At 41.2% G+C, this 19,672-nt stretch overlaps 1 protein-coding gene across 4 annotated transcripts in view; it reads left to right on the top strand.

The window, feature by feature from the left end:
* The window catches only part of macrod2 (mono-ADP ribosylhydrolase 2), a 1,543,249-nt gene that overhangs the window by 1,103,996 nt on the left and 419,581 nt on the right, over positions 1–19,672 (top strand). For all 4 annotated transcript variants that reach the window (XM_069931826.1, XM_069931823.1, XM_069931822.1 and 1 more), the window contains exon 9: positions 1,997–2,070. In XM_069931826.1, coding sequence (XP_069787927.1) covers positions 1,997–2,070 — 74 coding nt within the window. The remainder of the gene's footprint in view (positions 1–1,996; positions 2,071–19,672) is intronic.

Genomic DNA, 19,672 nt, shown 5'->3' with positions numbered 1-19,672 from the left:
CAGCCTGAAGAAAACTGAGGTCCTCCATCAGCCAGCTCCCCACCATGATTACCAGCCCCCCCACATCTCCATCGGGCACACAAAACTCAAAACGGTCAACCAGTTTACCTATCTCGGCTGCACCATTTCATCAGATGCAAGGATCGACAATGAGATAGACAACAGACTCGCCAAGGCAAATAGCGCCTTTGGAAGACTACACAAAAGAGTCTGGAAAAACAACCAACTGAAAAACCTCACAAAGATAAGCGTATACAGAGCCGTTGTCATACCCACACTCCTGTTCGGCTCCGAATCATGGGTCATCTACCGGCACCACCTACGGCTCCTAGAACGCTTCCACCAGCGTTGTCTCCGCTCCATCCTCAACATCCATTGGAGCGCTTACACCCCTAACGTCGAAGTACTCGAGATGGCAGAGGTCGACAGCATCGAGTACACGCTGCTGAAGATCCAGCTGTGCTGGATGGGTCACGTCTCCAGAATGGAGGACCATCGCCTTCCCAAGATCGTGTTATATGGCGAGCTCTCCACTGGCCACCGTGACAGAGGTGCACCAAAGAAGAGGTACAAGGACTGCCTAAAGAAATCTCTTGGTGCCTGCCACATTGACCACCGCCAGTGGGCTGATAACGCCTCAAACCGTGCATCTTGGCGCCTCACAGTTTGGCGGGCAGCAACCTCCTTTGAAGAAGACCGCAGAGCCCACCTCACGAACAAAAGGCAAAGGAGGAAAAACCCAACACCCAACCCCAACCAACCAATTTTCCCTTGCAACCGCTGCAATCGTGTCTGCCTGTCCCGCATCGGACTTGTCAGCCACAAACGAGCCTGCAGCTGACGTGGACTTTTTACCCCCTCCATAAATCTTCGTCCGCGAAGCCAAGCCAAAGAAAGAAGAAGAAGTTAGGTTAGTTAAGTTAATAGAGATAAGTTAAAGTTTGATTCTGCTTTCATGTTTAAAGATAATTAAAAACAACTTTTGTTTAAGTAACCATTTGTCTTGGTGAATATCTATTGCAGCTGGGTTTTGGGGTCCACTGGGCTCGTAACAACTTTTTTTACATTTTCAGAACTAATTGAGTGAATAATCCAATAAACTTTCAATCGATGGAATATGCTGCTTTCCTTTTTCTACTGAAAAACCATCTTCAAACTGTCTTTTTCGTTATAAGTTTTTCTGCAGTTAAACTGGAAGTGAGCACATATGAATGACTAAAATTGCAGTATTGCCACTCTCCAGTATTTCCCCGAGGAAATTCCAGTGTTGGTGGATCTGATGATTCCTTTGCTTGCTCCTTGGTGCTTCCTTGAGATCACTGATGCATGGGCAGTCTACCTTTGCGAATCACAAGTGTTAGAAATGCTGAAATTATAATTAAGGAATTTAGTCAATATGGAGGCAGAGATTAAGCACCTTGTAACTGGAAATATTGATTTTCATCGATCTGTGAAGCACAATCCACTGCTTGAATGTAAAAACAATTGGCATTCTCAGTTTCTTCTCCAAAAGACCGGTGATTTCATTACAAACACATGTTTGAACCTATTTTAGTCACGTTAGGTGAATCTATGTTTTTTTGGTTATCAACAATTTCAATACTGGCTGCTTTTTACAAGTCACAATAGTTAATTGGCATGCCTTGTGGCATCTTATGATAACATTTTAATATAAATCTAAATTGTTGTTGAAAATGCTCCAGGGGAACTTAGTACTGTTCCAAATAGAAATTTATCATTCAAATAAAATAATTGCATTCAAGCTGCAGTTGTGAGATCACCTGCTTTGGACAATCGTGTTGAGATTTTTCCCCTTCCCCACCCCGCCTCTCCAAACTTATATCCCCTCACCACCCTTGGAATTAATGACTCGTTTACATTTGTTTTTTATATTACATATATATTGGTTGTGGAAAAAGAATCACACCAATTATTTTCTGTTTTATTTTACTGCCAACTAAAGAAATGAGGCAAAGATAATTTTTATGTCTTCCAGGTTTTCCACAAGAGGATGCAGCTGAAATTGCGGTGTCAACTATTAAAGAATGGCTGGTTGACAAACGAGGTCTGGTATGTAATCTGTTTGCTTCTTTGGAGCTTTGTTTAGTGAAGCATCAAACTATTTAAATCATAGGTCATTTGTTATGTGAATTGAATCTTCATATTCTATGAACCCAAAGTGGGGGATGAACTTGAAATCCTTACAATTATTTTTATTTAAAAAAAACCATAGCAGGTGGATTCTCAGGTGGCGGTGTTGTTCGGGATTTCATCAAACAACTTCAGAGATTGGTAGTTATGGCCGGAAAGTGCAATCTACCTTGAAGCCCTTTGTGTCTCCACCTCAACCTCATTTATCTCATCCAAAGTATGATCATCAATTGAGAACACATCTTTTTAAGAGAACAGCATCAAAATGTATAGCAGTAACTCCAACTTATCATGTGCATTTTCCCCATTAATTGCTGAAATGTCCTCAGTTAGATTGTACATTGAATAAGACAAACTCAAATGGTAGCGAGTGTCGCCATGCAGCTTTCTATTTATGTGAAAAATGTTTTCATAACTTGACGGACAATAGTGATTTGAAACTGCCCACTGACTCTGATTAACAGTGAGCTTCTGGCGAAAGAGGCAGCACGAGCATTGTAATTCCCTTGATGGTTTGTGCTAGTTACTTAAATGTTAGGGTGAACTGGAAACAATTTGAAATCTCTCTGCAAGATAAAAATTCACTGTGAAAAATCATCTTAATTTCTTCATCTGTTGACCTAGGTCAAGCACCGAGAAAACAGGTGAGAATTTGATTCATGATTGGTGACAGTGAACAATCAATATGTCAATACTGCCATTTTATGGACAATTGCTATATATAGGTCATTAAAATATTTGAAAGCTCCGTCTTGTCTGATGGAATAGCCAATTCCTCCATGCAGTCTTCAGTTAACTTGGATGATTCATCAGATGCAACTTCTTGGAATCTGCCTCATTCGTTGGTGACTTCAAAACTTTAAAAAGGCTCCAAATACAGGCAACCCCACGATACAGATATTCGGGTAAGGAAAATTTGCCTTACAGAATTCATAAATCAGACCATAAACTCTGAGATATAGAATAAAAAATTACTCTTTTGGAATTCATGAGTCAGTTCTATTTTACATTCATATTTCTGGACACATGCACATATAATATTTATATCCAGCTTTCTTAAAATGCAATACCCCCACCGCCCCGCCCACTCCATAACATAGGAGACATCTGTATAAATGTTCTTGCTATAATCACATAGCTACATTGTGTAGTATTGCATGTGACGACAGATACTCACAGGCTGAAGATGTTCATAATGGGACAGTGTCAAGAAAAAAATGTATTTAGACTTAATGTATATGAATATTATCATCAATATCATTACATACCATATTGCCTAGAATGTACAAACTGTATAATGTATACTTGAAACCTATTTAATAAAATGATCACATTTTACTCTAGTTTTCACAGCTCCAAAAAAGATTTAATTCCTATCTTAATTCCAAGATAATTATGCAATTGCAAGGTAGCATTTTCAATTCAAGTCTGCTCTGATTTATGCAAATTTGTTACAATTAGGTGGCTCTGTTTAATTTAGATTGATTGTTAGTTCCAGTAAATCTTAATCACCAGCCTTCAGTGAAATTATTTAGGTAATGTGATGCCAAAAGTCTTATTTTCTGCCATTCATTTCATTTGTGACTTTTAAAATATTGTGCCCTGAGCACATATGCAATTCCCCACTCTTCCCCAGCACTTGCCTGTTTACCTTTGGTTGCTCCAATCATGTTTTTGTTGTACCTATTGAGGTTGCCTTTCCTTACACTTATTTGAAAATGAGCAAAGTCAGAATCATTATTTTTATTTATTCTTAAATTTCTAGACTCACCATTATTGATATGCACTGTGGAACTCCATTCTAGTGAAAGACCAGTGTTTTTAAAAATAGCTGGTGAAATGTAGTTTACTGAGGCAATCGACTGACCAATGTGTGGCAGGGGACTAAATAATGAGCAATGCCAAAGTGACGGAGAACTTATACTGATAGAGCATAAGTTTTCTTCACTTGAGGTTGAATTGGATTCATTTGTTGCATGCAGTAATGATATTGCATTTTAATTCTTGGTGAGTTTGTGAATCAAATCATGTTTCTAGCTTCGTATGTTCATATGATTGAAGATGAATCAAATTTGTTTGTGTTTTCTGTTACTGGAATTTAATCAGGACTTGCATTTCACTCTCTGCTTTCTCTCAATAATGATTACCTGCATTAGATCAGACCCTACACATTGCTGTGGGACTTGGGGACACCCAGAAGATGTGAAGGATGCAATTTAAATGCAAACCTTTCAGTAATAAGCTTGAAGGTGGCAGGATAGAGACTTGCTCTATTTGCTTATCTGATGCAGATAACCCAGAATTCCATGATGCACGAACAAAAAAAAACCATCAAGCAATCGGACTAAAACATTCTCATTGAGACACAATGTAAAAATTACATTTCAAAGGGTGTAGTCAATAAAATTGGGAAACTGATAACAGGAAAGAGAAAGGAAGAATTATTTGTTTATTTTATCATCAGATATAACTCCTTATTTTATCCCCCTTTTACAAGCTTGGGATTTTTATCTCTTGTTATCCTTCTTGCAAAATGCATGGCCATTGAATATGGACAAGTTGCGCCTCCTTGTGTCGTACTCATAAAAGGTGCTGTCTATGATTTGGATACATTATTTCACGATACTAACGACTCAGTAGAAGTCAATGGGAGTGAATTGTTTTTAAATCCTTCCTTTGGCTTGGCTTCGCGGACGAAGATTTATGGAGGGGTATCTCCACGTCTGCTGCAGGCTCGTTGGTGGCTGACAAGTCCGATGCGGGACAGGCAGACACGGTTGCAGCGGTTACAAGGGAAAATTGGTGGGTTGGGGTTGGGTGTTGGGTTTTTCCTCCTTTGTCTTTTGTGCAAAATGATGGTTAAATGTAATTTTGACCTTGATTTGACTTTACTCATCTTGTTGATTTCCAATTGGCAAGGTTTCTTCTTGAAACATACAAATCCAATGTCTTTTGGGTGTAAAATCAATGGTCCACATGCCAGAAGCAGCTAAAGTTCAACCGTTCAATGCAGTCAAACAAGCCAAATGTGTTTCTCAGTTTTACACTCGGCTAACATTGGAGCAACAGCCTCTTTCTGTTGAATGCTTTTGGCATTGACTTTGTGATTTGAGTGTTTTCCATTACATTTTTAATCCAAGTTATTTTAAGGTTGTTAACTAATTCTCGGTGTTCATTTATAAATAAAAGATATTTATTATTATTTTACCTTTTCAACATATGTTTTAATTAACTTAGGACAACTAAAATGGCTAAAAAGCAAGCCTGTATTATTGTAAGTGAGCTGTCAGGGTATCCCAGGGACAAAACCACAATATAAGGTGCCTGAAACTTATCCGCCACTTGAAACCAGCTCCTATATGCTTGTTGGGCTCAGCGCTTTGTGTCTGGAGAAAGTAAGTGTAGACACTGGATGATGATCCACATTTTCATTACTTTTTAAATGTAGAAATACACCACAATGTCAGTTTTTTTTTTGAAAATTTTCAATCAACATGCAGTCAAAACAAATAATAATCAAAAAGAAAAGCATCAATATCAATAATATTAATAAAATATCAATCTGCAAGTTGATATTAAAGAAAGTGAGAAAAAAAAGAGTCAATTATTATAAAGAAAAATTACAGTAATGGAACAAAGATGCAAAGGGAGAAAAAGATAATAGAGAGAAAGAACAAATTATGAGGAACCCTCCTACCCCACAGGAACCAAGAAGAAAAACGAAGGAAAAGTAAGAAAGGAGAAAGAATAAGAAAAAGAAAAGATTGGCTTCACCGAGGATAAATCCCATTCCCATCAAGGGACAAATTGTGGCGGCCCGCTACCCGATAGGTGTCCCAGCATACAATATGGCAATCGAGCGCGATGATACCACTAAGGACTACGCCAACTAAATGGCCTTTCTCCCCAGGCTGCACTGTGGGAAACATCGACCAATCGGCGGCTGGCAAGCCCGTGACATTATTTCCACCGGAAGTGGCGGGACAACTAGACTCAGCAGGCCTATATAGGGCAGAGAAAACCATTCAATAAACCAGTAATGACTGTACCACATGTGTGCCTTACTTCTGCACCCTGCTTAGCATGCACTACATTGGAGACCTTGACATTCTGGCCTTCGCGGGTGTTGGTGTAGTTCAAGCAGGCTGAGGCCCAGTTTCAGCTATAACAGATCACAGCTGATGCCATGAAGTACTACTATGAGAGGCCATGAAGTACTACTATAAGAGCCACCAGGATCGTCAATTTCCTCCGACAGACTCCAGAGCAAGGAAAGTATGTGACCCTAAAAGACCTGTTAACCCATACTTTCGGGCTGTCGAAGTGCGAACGTGCAGCCTGACTGTTGCACATAGACAGTTTGGGGAACAGGGCCCCTTCTGGCTTCAAGAGTGACATGTTAGCTTTAACCAATGGGCTCAAACCTTGCCTGCTCTTTGAGCAGATCTTCCTAAAGTGACTACTGGAGGATATCCGACTGCTGCTCACCGAGGAAGATTTCAGCGACCCCAGGAAGGTTGCAGCATGAGCAGACTTGCTCTGGGGAGCAAAAAGGGACACAGCATCATGGTGGAACAAGTCGCAAAACTTCGCAAGCAGTAGATGACTAGACCACCACAGCCGACCATCAGGCCAATGGAAACCCCTGGTGATCAGTACTGCTTCTATCACCAGCAGTGGGGTTTGGAGACCCATCGATGCTGCCCCCCCCCCATTGCTTGTTTCAGGGAAGCACTGCGGCTGACTGTCGCTAGTGGCTATGGCAGCCAGCCAATGTGACAGGCTCCTCACATGTGGAATTCCCTATCGAGGCAACAGTTCCTAGTCGACAAGCAGGCCAAGATCAGCATCCTGTAACCCTCACCTTCCAACACCCATAATGGGAAGCTGGGCCCATCCCTGAGGGAAGCGAACAATTCCATTACAAGGACTTTCGGCCCCTGCACCATACCACTTTGCTTTGGGGACAGCTGGTTCAAATGGACATTCACCCTGCCAGCAGTGCAACAACCACTCCTGGGTGCGGACTTCCTCAGGGCTCACTGCCTGTTAGTGGACCTCAAGGGGTGGTAGCTAGTACACGCCAGGACTTTCCAAACCTTCTCCTGGGGGAGCCAAACTATCTGCTCCCCACCTACATTCCGTTATCACCTCTGACAACAACCTCACACGTATCCTAGCAGAATTCCCATCCATCATCACGCCACAGTTTACCTCAGCAGAAACAAAACACAGGGTATGGCACCACATTCTCACAAAGGCCCCTCCCCACCACGCCAGGGCATGCTGCCTCCCCCCCAAAAAAACTCAACCTCACAAAGGAAGATTTCCGAAAGATGAAAGAGCTGGAAATCATCCGACAGTCCTTGTGCTTCCCCCCCTGCACGTGGTACTGAAGGCAGCAGGGGGATGAGGCAATGTTGGGATTACTGCCACCTTTACGAAGCCACCCCACCAGACTGATATCCTGTGCCCTGCATACAAGACTTTACTGTGAACTTACGGGGGGAACGGATATTTTCCAAGTTTGACCTCATCAGAGACTCTCACCAGATTCTGGTCCACCCTGAGGACATTCGTAAAACCACCATCATCACGCTCTTTGGTTTGTTTGAGTTCCTTAGGATGATCTTCGGGCTAAAAAATATGGCTCAGACATTCCAGAGGCTGATGGATACAGTGGGTCGGGATCTCCAGTTCATTTACCTGGATGCCAGCCACAACCGCAAAACATGCAGCCCTAATAAGGCAACTATGCACCCACCTTAGTGAATTTGGCCTGACCATCAACCCAGCCAAGTGCCAGTTCAGTCGAGAGACAATAGGGTTCCTGGGCCACAGAATTAATAGACACGGGATAATCCCTCTGCCCATGAAAAGATAGAGGCTGTCAGGCGCTTCACCAAGCCACAAACGGTGAAGGGCCTCCAGGAGTTGGCTGGTATGATTAATTTATATCACCACTTCATACCGGTGGCAGCATGCACCATGCGCCCATTATTCTCACTCATGGCAGGGAAAAAGAGAGCGGTCGAATGGAACAAAGAAGTGTCATAAGCTTTCCAGAAGGCCAAAGATGTTCTGGCCAATGCATCCACAGACAGACGCCCCGACCACCCTCACGTTGGAAGCATCCAAAGCAGTGGTCAGGGGTGTACTTGTCCAATTGGTCGATAGACCAATTCATCAGCAGGCAGTTCCGATCCCTCCAAGCTGAAGTACAGTGCCTTTGGCCTTGAACTCCTGGCATTGTACCCAACGGTCTGACATTTTAGGTATTCTCTGGAGGGGAGGTGATTCAAGGTTTTTACGATCAGTGTTGGACCCACGGTCAGCCAGGCAGCAAAGGCACGTGTCCTGCATATCCAAGTTCACCGCGGATATCGAGCATATCGCCAGAAAGACCAACGTGACGGCTGATGCTTTATCTTGGCCGACAATTTAGGTGATAATAACCCTGTCCCAGGGGGTTGATTACACGGGCATAGCCCAGGCACAGCAGATGGAGCCTGATATCCCTGTGTACATGACACCAGTGACGTGACTCAAGCTAGAAAAATTCCACATCAGCCCCAGTGACCAGACCCTGGCAAGCCTCACCCCATCGTCCCAGCGGCTTGGAGACGGCCAGCGTTTGAGGCAGTGCGCAATCTGGCCAGCAGGTTCATTTGGCATTGCCTCTGCAAACAGGTCAGTCAATGGCCCAAAACCTGCACACATTGCCAGTCGTCAGAGGTGCAGACACATGTTAAAGTGTGTTTCCCCCCACCCACCCAGCCATTTGAGCTGACACTTCTTGCATTCAACCTGGTCGTGCCCTTAAGAGATACCTTTCTGGGAAGATTTGGGTAATCGAAAATATTGGTGTGATATTTCCGATTTCAATTTGTGTAACTTTTGTGGAGTTAAGTATAGGTGATGCAAGAAGTTATATTTCACCAGTTGATACCTTACATTAATCATATTAATCATGTTGTCCCGACATAAGTTTGACCAGCAAAATGGATCAATTTGTTTAGGGTTCCCACCTGAAGTAAGGAATACATTTTTGAAATTTTTTTTTTTAGTTCCCCTTTCGATCCAGGGTCTCTATTTCGCTGCACTGCGGTAAGGTTAGTGCTGGGTCTAATTTGTCCCTTAAATAAAATCTTAATTGAAGATATCGCCTCAAACCGTGCATCTTGGCGCCTCACAGTTTGGCGGGCAGCAACCTCCTTTGAAGAAGACCGCAGAGCCTACCTCACTGACAAAAGGCAAAGGAGGAAAAACCCAACACCCATCCCCAACCAACCAATTTTCCCCTGCAACCGCTGCAATCGTGTCTGCCTGTCCCGCATCAGACTTGTCAGCCACAAACGAGTCTGCAGCTGACGTGGACTTTCTACCCCCCTCCATAAATCTTCGTCCGCGAAGCCAAGCCAAAGAAGAATATATATATATATATATATATATATATACATATAAAGAATTGTGTGTTTTTAATTCAACCACAGTGTCTACAGATTTTTGTGTTTTACTACAATAACAGGCCTTTCTGCCCACGAGGCCCTGCTGCCCAAATATACCCATGTGACGAATTAAACTACTAACCCTATGTGTCTCTGAAACTTGGGAGGAAATAGGAGCACCCAGCGCAAACCCATGTGGGCACAGGGAGAATGGACGAACTCCTTTCAGAGACATTTGAACCTGGGTCGCTGTCACTATGATAGAGTTGCACAAACTGCTAAACCACTCATGCCAGATGCAGTATGATTTACTTGTTTGAAGTAATTGAAAAAAGACTTACCCATTCATTTTTGTTCAGGGTAGACATAATGATGACATTATAGGCTCCTCTGAATGATGAATCATGAAACCAGAGGCTTTGGGAAAAAGTTAGGCCTTTGATTAAAAATGTGAATGAAAGGCACAAGGTCACTGTTGTAATATGTTCAATGATACTGCAAAGAAAATGATATTGAAGGGATTTTGTGAACAAACCAACTTATGTGAATAATTTGGCTTGCTATTTTTCATTGTGGAAGCTACGGGGAGAAGATGAAGAGGAGATTTAGCAGGATGCTGCCTTAATTGAAAAATATGTCTTATGAGGCAAGATTAGTACAGCTAGGGATTTTCTCTTTGGAGTGAAGAAGGATGAGAGGTGACTTAATAGAGGTCTGCAAGATCATAGATAGGTTTTTACACAGAGAGTTGTGGGTGCCTGGAATGCATTGCCAGTGGTGGTGATGGAGGCTGGAACAATGGGTCTTTAAGAGACTCTTAGGCAAGCACATTGATGAAAGAAAAATAGAGGGTTATGAGGGGGAGAGTTTTGGTTTTTTTGGTAGGTATATATAGGTCGGCACAACATTGTGGGCCAAAAGGCCTATTCTGTGCTGTAATGTTTTATGTTATTGATTTGTTTTTCAATACTAATTAGTATTCTGATTGGAACTTGAAACTCAAGAAATATCAATAGAAAGTGCACTGCATAAATCCACTTGATTTTTTACAAATCCACTTGATTTTTTACTAAAAGAATAAGATGCTTTTTGCAGAATTTGTTGTCATTCGTCATAAATGCATGTAGTCTCTGCAATTAACAAACAGAACATCTACACATATATCAAACCATATGACTGATTATATTGGGAAGGGTTGTGGCTGTCATGAGACATCATTGCCCCTGCCCAGTCGGAGACACTCCAGCTGCCATTAATGCCCACCCTGCTGTCGGCCCATGTAAGTTACTTGGACTGAACTCTCCAGCCTGCCTGTACTTGGCTTTGGGCCATTGGCTGTTGTAATTGGATGAACCCTCCTGGCACCGAGCCATTGGAACTTTGCTAATGACCTCGGCTGGACCCTCCAGCCCTATAAAGGTGCCATGTGTTCTTTGTTCTCCCTCTTTATCAGCCTGGGACCACCTACTTCACTTCAGGCCTGGAAACATGGAAGAGTACTGGAGAAACTGTTGGTCAGATGTGCACTGTTGAAAGCTTTGGGAATATTTAATTAATGTCCCTTATACCATAGAGCTGAGTCAAGCAGTTATGGGGCATCGTTGTAATTTGTCTTTGATCATTGTATGTACCCAGTTTGTTGTATGTTTGCATGTGTGTGTGTGTGTACTTTGTCCTACATTCATTATTAATTGTATGCGTGTTTCAGTTCTGTTATTTTCCCCCCAAGCTAGCTAATAAATTGTGCACCTTGTTTCATCACCACTACTAACTTCCCATGGCTGCTGTAAAGTGTGTATGTGTGTTTTGCATCTTTACCATTTCCCACACTTGCCCTCTCTAAATAAAATCCTTTACTACCAAAACTGTATCTAGAGTCCTTGTCTTTGAGACCTATCAACTCACTTACAAAATTGATGCTGCTTTTTTTTGGCTTTATTGTGTTGGTACCGTATATTAATCATAGTTCTTCCTGATTCGGGTTCTTACACATCCTATCATATTTCAGGAATATCTCCCTTGACAAGTCATTCTCATCAGACATTATCAGTCTCTCCTAGTCTGTATGAAAGGAGGTAACAACGTCTAATGTGCATCTGTTGGCATTTATGTTTTGACATTTCTGCCAATAGTGGCTTAAATCAAAAATTTAATGTCATTAACTAAAGCCAGAAATCTGGATTTGTTATTATTCACTCTGATTAATTGCAAGTGAACCTAACATTCATGCAGAACAAGAGCAATTTAAAATTGTTTGAATCGTGCCATGAATTAAGAATTTGCTCTGGTCTATTATGCACAGAAAAATTATGCTGCAATAATGTTTGTTGACAAATCAATTTATAATTGTTGTATTGAAATTTAACAATTTTAAAGGAAATTGTTACATATCACTCAAAAGGCAGCATTGACCCTCTTTAATTACTGCAGGGTATGGGGCAGTTGGAAAGAATGATTCTCCATTCTTTAATATCCAACTTTTGTAAGCACAATGAATTATATGAAAGATTAATCTTTCTGAGCAGGAGTTCTGTAACGATTTAAATAAATCTCACCTTTTGTCTTGTACTGACATGATAGATTCCCAAGATGAGTTTGCCTGCATCTAGTTTTGAAATAACAAATTTTTTGGTCATATATCTTGAAGTCTCAAATCCATTTATAGAACCTTGGATGTCCATTCCTCTTTAGCTCATAGAACAAACTGAAGCTTTTTCAGCAGTTCTTAATATTGGGAATGACTTTAAAATATGAACGAATATTCCATCATCACCTCTGCTGGAACCAATTCTTAACTCAGCCAGAACATTGCACAACATTGAGACAGGAAGAGACAAGAGATTATTACAGCATTCAATGAGATAATGACTGCCTGTATCCAAACAAAGAGCTTCTCTTATAGTAGTTTCTTATCCCTTAATAATGTTGTCGGGCAAAAAAAAATGTTAATTCCTAAATAAAAGTGAACACATTTGTGAGTCAATTGGAATGGACATTATTGTCCAACTATTTCACTACTGTTTTAAAACTAATCGGTATACCACACCAGGGAAGAAGTCTCAATATGTGTGCGGACAGTGTCTATTTTCTTTAAACTGCCATTTTGTGTTCAAAAGCATTGAACTTTGTTTTCAGAATGTCAAGAATATCTTGCAATAGACAATGTGAAATGCTACATCTAAACAGGCAGACATTTGGTCTGTGCATGCAAAAAATGGTGAAGCATCTTGCCTAAGGGTAAGCCTTGTAATGCAAGACATGTGACAGCTAATTTGCACACACAAAGCTTTCATTGATTTGTTTTAGTGATTTACGTTGAGTGTTGGCTATTTGCTGGGAACATGAATAACTCCTGTTCTAGCTTAAAAAATAGGGCCTTGGGATCTTCCACATACATTTGAGAGATTAGAGAGGGTGCCAGTTTAAAATATTCGATAAAGGAGCATTCATCTAAAATAAACATCCTTGGTTCTTGCTGTTTTCGGCCTGAAACATTGACTGCCTTTGTTTTCCACGGATGTTGCTTGACCTGCCAAGTTCTTCCAGCACTTTGTGTGCTGCTCCATCATAAACATAGTTTTGATATAAGTGTGATTCTTGTGCGGGTTTGAAATTAAAACTTCCTGGCTCAAATGTGAGAGGGGTACCCAATGAGCAGCAGAATTCCCCACCGACAGTTTTAGATTACTGCTGATCTTCTTTGGCTTGGCTTCGCGGACGAAGATTTAAGGAGGGGGTAAAAGTCCACGTCAGCTGCAGGCTCGTTTGTGGCTGACAAGTCCGATGCGGGACAGGCAGACACGGTTGCAGCGGCTGCAGGGGAAAATTGGTTGGTTGGGGTTGGGTGTTGGGTTTTTCCTCCTTTGCCTTTTGTCAGTGAGGTGGGCTCTGCGGTCTTCTTCAAAGGAGGTTGCTGCCCGCCAAACTGTGAGGCGCCAAGATGCACGGTTTGAGGCGATATCAGCCCACTGGCGGTGGTCAATGTGGCAGGCACCAAGAGATTTCTTTAGGCAGTCCTTGTACCTTTTCTTTGGTGCACCTCTGTCACGGTGGCCAGTGAAGAGCTCGCCATGCACATTTCTCATAAACCTTGCACAATCCCTAAAGTTGCAGATTATCACATAATACCCCATGCAAGACACCAGCCATAAAACATGGGCCTCAGAGAGTAAGAGTGTATTTCTTAATTTTTGAACCAGTGTAAGGAAGTCCCATCTGTTGATGTAATATTAGTTTTCAATCAACAGATAACCCATCTGGTGGTGCTATCCTAAATTGGCATAAATATATATCCCATCTGCTTCTGCAATATTAAATTGAAATGAACACTTATTCCACCTGCTATTACAGTATTTAACTGTTACTAAATGTTTAACTCTCTTCCCCTATGGAATAGGGTGTGATTGTGTCCAATAGAATGGTTTGACCTTTTCAGTGCATGCTGCCAAAGTGTGAACTGTTAAGAGATAGGGAGTGTAAATTGTCTGTTCATCTTACTCCCAAAGGAAGCAGTATTATTTGTCATTTCTCTGATCCTTGTCAGTTTTGCCTTGGGGATGTGTTCAGACAGACGTGTTACTTTATCATTCCAATGCCTGCACTGGAACTCTTCCTTTTGAGTGAAAATTTGCCCATAAAAGTTCAAACGCTGGAAGTCTAAGATGAAAATAATTTATCATTCCAATGCCTGCACTGGAACTCTTCCTTCTGAGTGAAAATTTGCCCATAAAAGTTCAAACGCTGGAAGTCTAAGATGAAAATAAATTTTTGGGTATACAGAGCAGGTCAGGCAACATCTGTGGAAGAGTCTTCCAACTCAAACATTCACTCACTTCTATAGTTATGGCCTGACCTGCTTCTTCTCCTGTCTTTGCTGAGCCCAGATGTTTGCAGCAATTTCATTCTCAGCACAAAATTGGTGTCAAAGTCTATGATAATGCCACTTTCACATATATTTACTCATCAAATCCACTCCCAAAATGGGTATCAATTCATGTGCATTGCTATACTGAGGGGCAATTGGCATAATCTGTTCTAGTATTTACCTCATCACCTGTAAGCACTCTCGAGTCCTGACAAGATAACTATCACTGTTCTGCTCAACAACTGTCCTTGCTTGGTTCCACTCTCATCGTTCTAACCCTCACAATAATTTCTCTTGCACCACCTTATTTCTCAGAAGACTCTTGTCTCTCACTTAATCCCTTTAATCACCTACACATTGCTTCTTAGTGTATAACTTGCCACCAGTTTCTAATTCCACAACATCTTGTTCTTTAATTCTCCACTAACCTTTAACCTCAACTACTAAATATCGTCACATTGCTTGTCTGATACCAAGTCTTGACAAACCCCCATTATGTCCAGTTAAACACCGAAGGGTGCAATCAACTTTAGATTCTTTAGATTCCTTTCTCAGCTCCTAGACCAGATTCACCTTAACCACATCCATAATTAACATCCCGTGAGACAGGATTTTTTATTCTAATCACTCTGAATACATATTACTTGAGAATTTTTTTTTTAATTTGTTAATTATTCTTCTACTTTTTACTTATAGCTTTGGACTGACCACAAACTGAAAAGACTTTTGCAGATGCATTCATATGAACCTCTTCAGAATTTTAAAAGCTTCCATTGACAGTATAGTCAATTAAGTCAAAGGCTGTTCAATCATTCCTGTTGGTTGTACATTCTCATTTCTTAAACAATCCTTGTAAATCTTGTTTGCACTTAACCCATGCAAGGCTGTCACTTCAGTCTTGCTGGAATGCAATGTCTTCTTATCCTACAGTTAGACATCAAAACAAAGCTACCTTCTCCCTTGGGTGTTCACCAATGATCCAAAACATTATTTTGAAGAACAGAAAATCACCCCTGATGTCCAGACTATCATATATCCCACATTCAACATTTTGAACATCATATTATAAGGCACATTGTGTGAAATCAGTTTATGATTTCCTCTGCATCAATTGGCTGCTGTGTTTCCCACGTTACAAGTCCAACTACACTTCAAAATAAATTGGCTACAAAATATATTGGGAATTAGAAATTATTACATCTTTCATTACTTTCCTTCCAGTTCTTCTGTATCATTTTTCTTATTGAGATCAGAACTGAAACTATTTGTTCTGTTGGTTGGTCACTCTTTGTTGATCTGGACTCCTCCCCGGTCAATCTTTATTCTTACATCTTTCTGTTACTTGGTTATTACTTGACGAAGGGCTGAAACGCCAGTAATACGGTGTACTTTTACTTTGTATGGATGCTGCAGGACTGGCTGAGTTCCTCCAGCATTTCTGTGTGTTTTTACTATTTGTTCCAACTAATGCCTTTTATCTTTGTTTTTCAGTTCTATCACTTGTAAGATTAACTTCAGTCTTTCTTGAGCAAAACAAAATCTTTTATAGGAACTCAGTTGGTGAAACAGCATCAGTAGGAAAAACAATGATCAACTTCATGATGACCTCTTTATTTCTCAGGCCAAAATGCACCACCTTACACTCAAATACATGGAAGTTTGTTATATACCTTTGGCTGTTAGACCTGGGTATCTCCATGCTTGGCACTTTAAGGATTCTTTTGCTTAGGGGTAGTAAAAAGAAAATGTATTAATGCCGTGAAACGAAGACTAAAGGTGACTTCCTTTTTTAAAAAACAAATTGAGATCCACAATGGCCTTTGTAGAGTACAAGAAATCAGATGAATTTACATAAGATCCACACTTGGTAAATTGGATACAAAATTGGTCAAGACAGATGGAGGGATTTTTTTTCTGACTGGTGATATGTGGCCAGTGCACTTTGCAAGGATCAGTGCTGGGACCTCTATTATTTGAGATAAGTACTGGTATAAAATATTTGGATGAAAATGTAGGTGGTCTGATTAATGAATTTACATTATGGTCAGTGTAGCCATGGTGGGTCAAAGGGCCTGTTGCTTTGTTACGCTGTTCTCCGTTCATTCAAAATGCATTTACATTTTGTGATGGATAGGACGTTGTAAGGGCATATGATTTTAAATCTTGGTTGGTAAGATAAGGTGCAATTATTTGCCTTCCCTCATTGGCTGAAAATGAGCTAATTCAGTGCAACTGAACTGCAGATTTATGGCTCAGATAATCATTTCCAAATACAGTGGGATGAAGTTAAGGATAAATTAAGGATAAATGACTATCTATAAATGCCAGTGGCATCCAGCTCTGCAGAGCCTGCACTTGTTCCATGGGCAATTTGCACTGGTGTCTAGTGGTTGATCATGAGAGGCAGTTCTTTGGATAATCGATAAAAATTCTAACCTTCAGTAAATGCAAAATTGTTGCAATAATATAAGAGAGTAGCCATCATGTTCTACTCTCAAGGAACTTTGACAGATCATCTGCTACTATTTAACAAACTTGAGTAATTGCATAGCCTGTACAAGTTTTTCCATTAAGCCAAACAGTGCTTAATATGCAGAAGCCAATGTCCAGAACATTATGATAGAAATAAGTAGAAGGCCAAGGACATCCACTGCGAATTACTACACAGCGTCTACTTTTGAACCTGTGAAGAGCATGAAACTCATGCTATTTCACGTATGACTCGTGGACTGCAGCAAATCACCTCTTGCATGATCTTGAGAGGACAAAGTCTTGGTCCAATGGCAATGAGTCCTAAGAGAGGTAGAAACCCAAGTCTCATTCATGACCACTCAGAGTTGTATTGGTCAGACAAAACTCAAACTGTGTGTACATGCGTACCCACGCGCGCCCACTCTCTCTCTCTCTCTCTCTCTCTCTCTCTCTCTCTCTCTCTCTCTCTCTCTCTCTCTCTCTCTCTGTTCCCCTCTCTCTCTCTATCTCAGACATTACCATCTCAGTCACAGTGAGACAGCTCAGTCCCACTTCTATTCAACCCTCTCCTCTTTGTTCACACTCTGATTCTCATCTCACCCTTGACTTTTTATTTTATTTTCCAAATCTGGACTCTCCCTCTCCCATTCCTTTCCTCACTCCCCCATTCCCCCCCCCCCCACCCCCGCCCCAGACCCTCATCTATTCCTCAGTTATTCTCTTCAAATGTGGATAATTTTCTATATTTTGGGAAGACATCACAGCCTTCACAAAACCCAAAAAACGACATTCAAAGGCCCTAACCTCACACTGAGCAGCCAATTAATGTACCAACCAGCATGTTTTTAGGAGTTAGGAGAAAATCAGAGCACCCATTGAGAAGCCCAGGCAGTCACAGAGAGGATGTGCAAAATCCACACAGACACCATCCAGATCAGAATCAAACCTGGGTCTGGGGTCCAGCTGTGCCACTCTGCTGCCCACAGTGGTGGAGTTCAATCCTTCTGTTGCTGATGTCCCTACAACTGTTCTCCATAAATAGAGGAATAGCAATATTTCAAAGCTTTAATCGACTGCAGGAAGTAACTGATGAGGAAGGGTAAAGGTATGAAAGGATCTGGAAGCAAAGACAGGAATTACCAAATCAAGATATTGTATAATGAGAGCCAACACAACTGGGGTGATGAAAGACAAAGTGAAATATTGCAGTAGTGCAGCACTTTTTGTATCCTTTTGTGGGGCATTTCAAATTGCTTTCAACCAAGAAAGTGGTTTTGGTGCAGACACATAGAAGGCTTGGAAGTACTGCAGGCAAAATGTGTGCAATATTATCCCACAAACAGCATTGTGATCTGGATCTGGCAGTCTTTATTCACGTGACACTGCTTAAGGCATGATCATTTGCCTTTTCCTGTCTGGAAAGCTGCCTGAAAATGGGCTTGAACTGATTTGAATGATTACCTCTGAGTTTAAGCTCATTGTAACGTGTGATGCAGTGATAGGCTATTCTGTTGGCAGGTCAGTTAGGCTTGTCCTAGGTAGCAGGAGTTATAGATGGAGTCAATGATGAGCGGGAGTGGAGGGAATGTGTGATGTTCTGAGCCGCGTTCACAACCCTCTGCAGCTTCTTATACTTTCCAGTGGAGTAATTCTTGTATCACACAGTGATCCGCCTTGACAGGATGTTCTCAATGGTGCACCTGTAGTAGTTGTTAAGGGATGCAAATGACATGCCTCAGGCTTATGATGAATTAGAGGTGCTGGTGAGCTTCATTGGCCCCATTTCATTAGCATGGGTGGGCCAGGCCAAGTCATGGAGATGTCACTCCTCAGCACTTAAAGCTTTCTACTATCTTCATCACCTTTGATATAGACCAGGGAGTGAACTCTGTCCTCTTCTGGAAGTTTATAATCATCTTCCTGGTCTTGCTGACACTGAGGGAGAAGTTGTCCTGGCACCAAGCCATTTGTCTCTCGACTTCTCTTCTGTACTCTGATTCATGATTGTTTGAGATCCTGCTGATGAGGATGGAATTATCATTTAGGTTGAACTGTATTTGGCCACATAGTCACAGGCTTATAGGGAGTAGTGTAGAAGGCTGAGTACATAGCCTCATGATGATAATCATGGAGGAGGTCTGTTCACCAATTCTCACTGTTTGCAGCCTACGGGATAGAAAGTGATTAATCCTATTGCAGGGAGAGATGCTGAGACCAAGGTCATGTAGTTTGAGGATGTGTTGTTGGTACTGTTAAGCTGAAGATGGAGTTATAGTCAATAAATCACAGTTTGACATGGATGTTCTTGTTGTCTAGGACTTCTAAGGCTGAGTGTAGGGCCTTGGTGATGGCATCTGCTTTAGACTTATTTTGGTGGTATGCAAATTGATGTGATATTCTCTGAAGAAAAAATGCATAAATGTTTCAAGGGGAAAAGTTTGCAGGGTGACACTAGAGGCAGAATAATGGGACATTCTGAAGAGGGCAAATAATCTCTGCTGAATATTTCCATGATTCTTTGAAGATACTTAAATAACTGACAGTTAATATATTTTGTCAAATAAATCTTATTTCAAGAAACAGCCTCATCTACAGATGAAGTGAAAGGGATTATTTGACTTTAACGCAGTAGAAACGAGTTGGTTGTCCAGTCACATTCTCATTATAGAGCTTGCTTTCAACAAACTGACAAGAAAAAAAAATGTGCCTGCCTTGGTGTCTCAACCAATTCTGTCCT

The sequence above is a fragment of the Narcine bancroftii genome, chromosome 4, assembly GCF_036971445.1.
Source record: "Narcine bancroftii isolate sNarBan1 chromosome 4, sNarBan1.hap1, whole genome shotgun sequence".
Classification (NCBI taxonomy): Eukaryota; Metazoa; Chordata; class Chondrichthyes; order Torpediniformes; family Narcinidae; genus Narcine; species Narcine bancroftii.
Note: the sequence above shows the minus strand (reverse complement) of the source record. Positions and strands in the feature narration are given on the sequence as shown.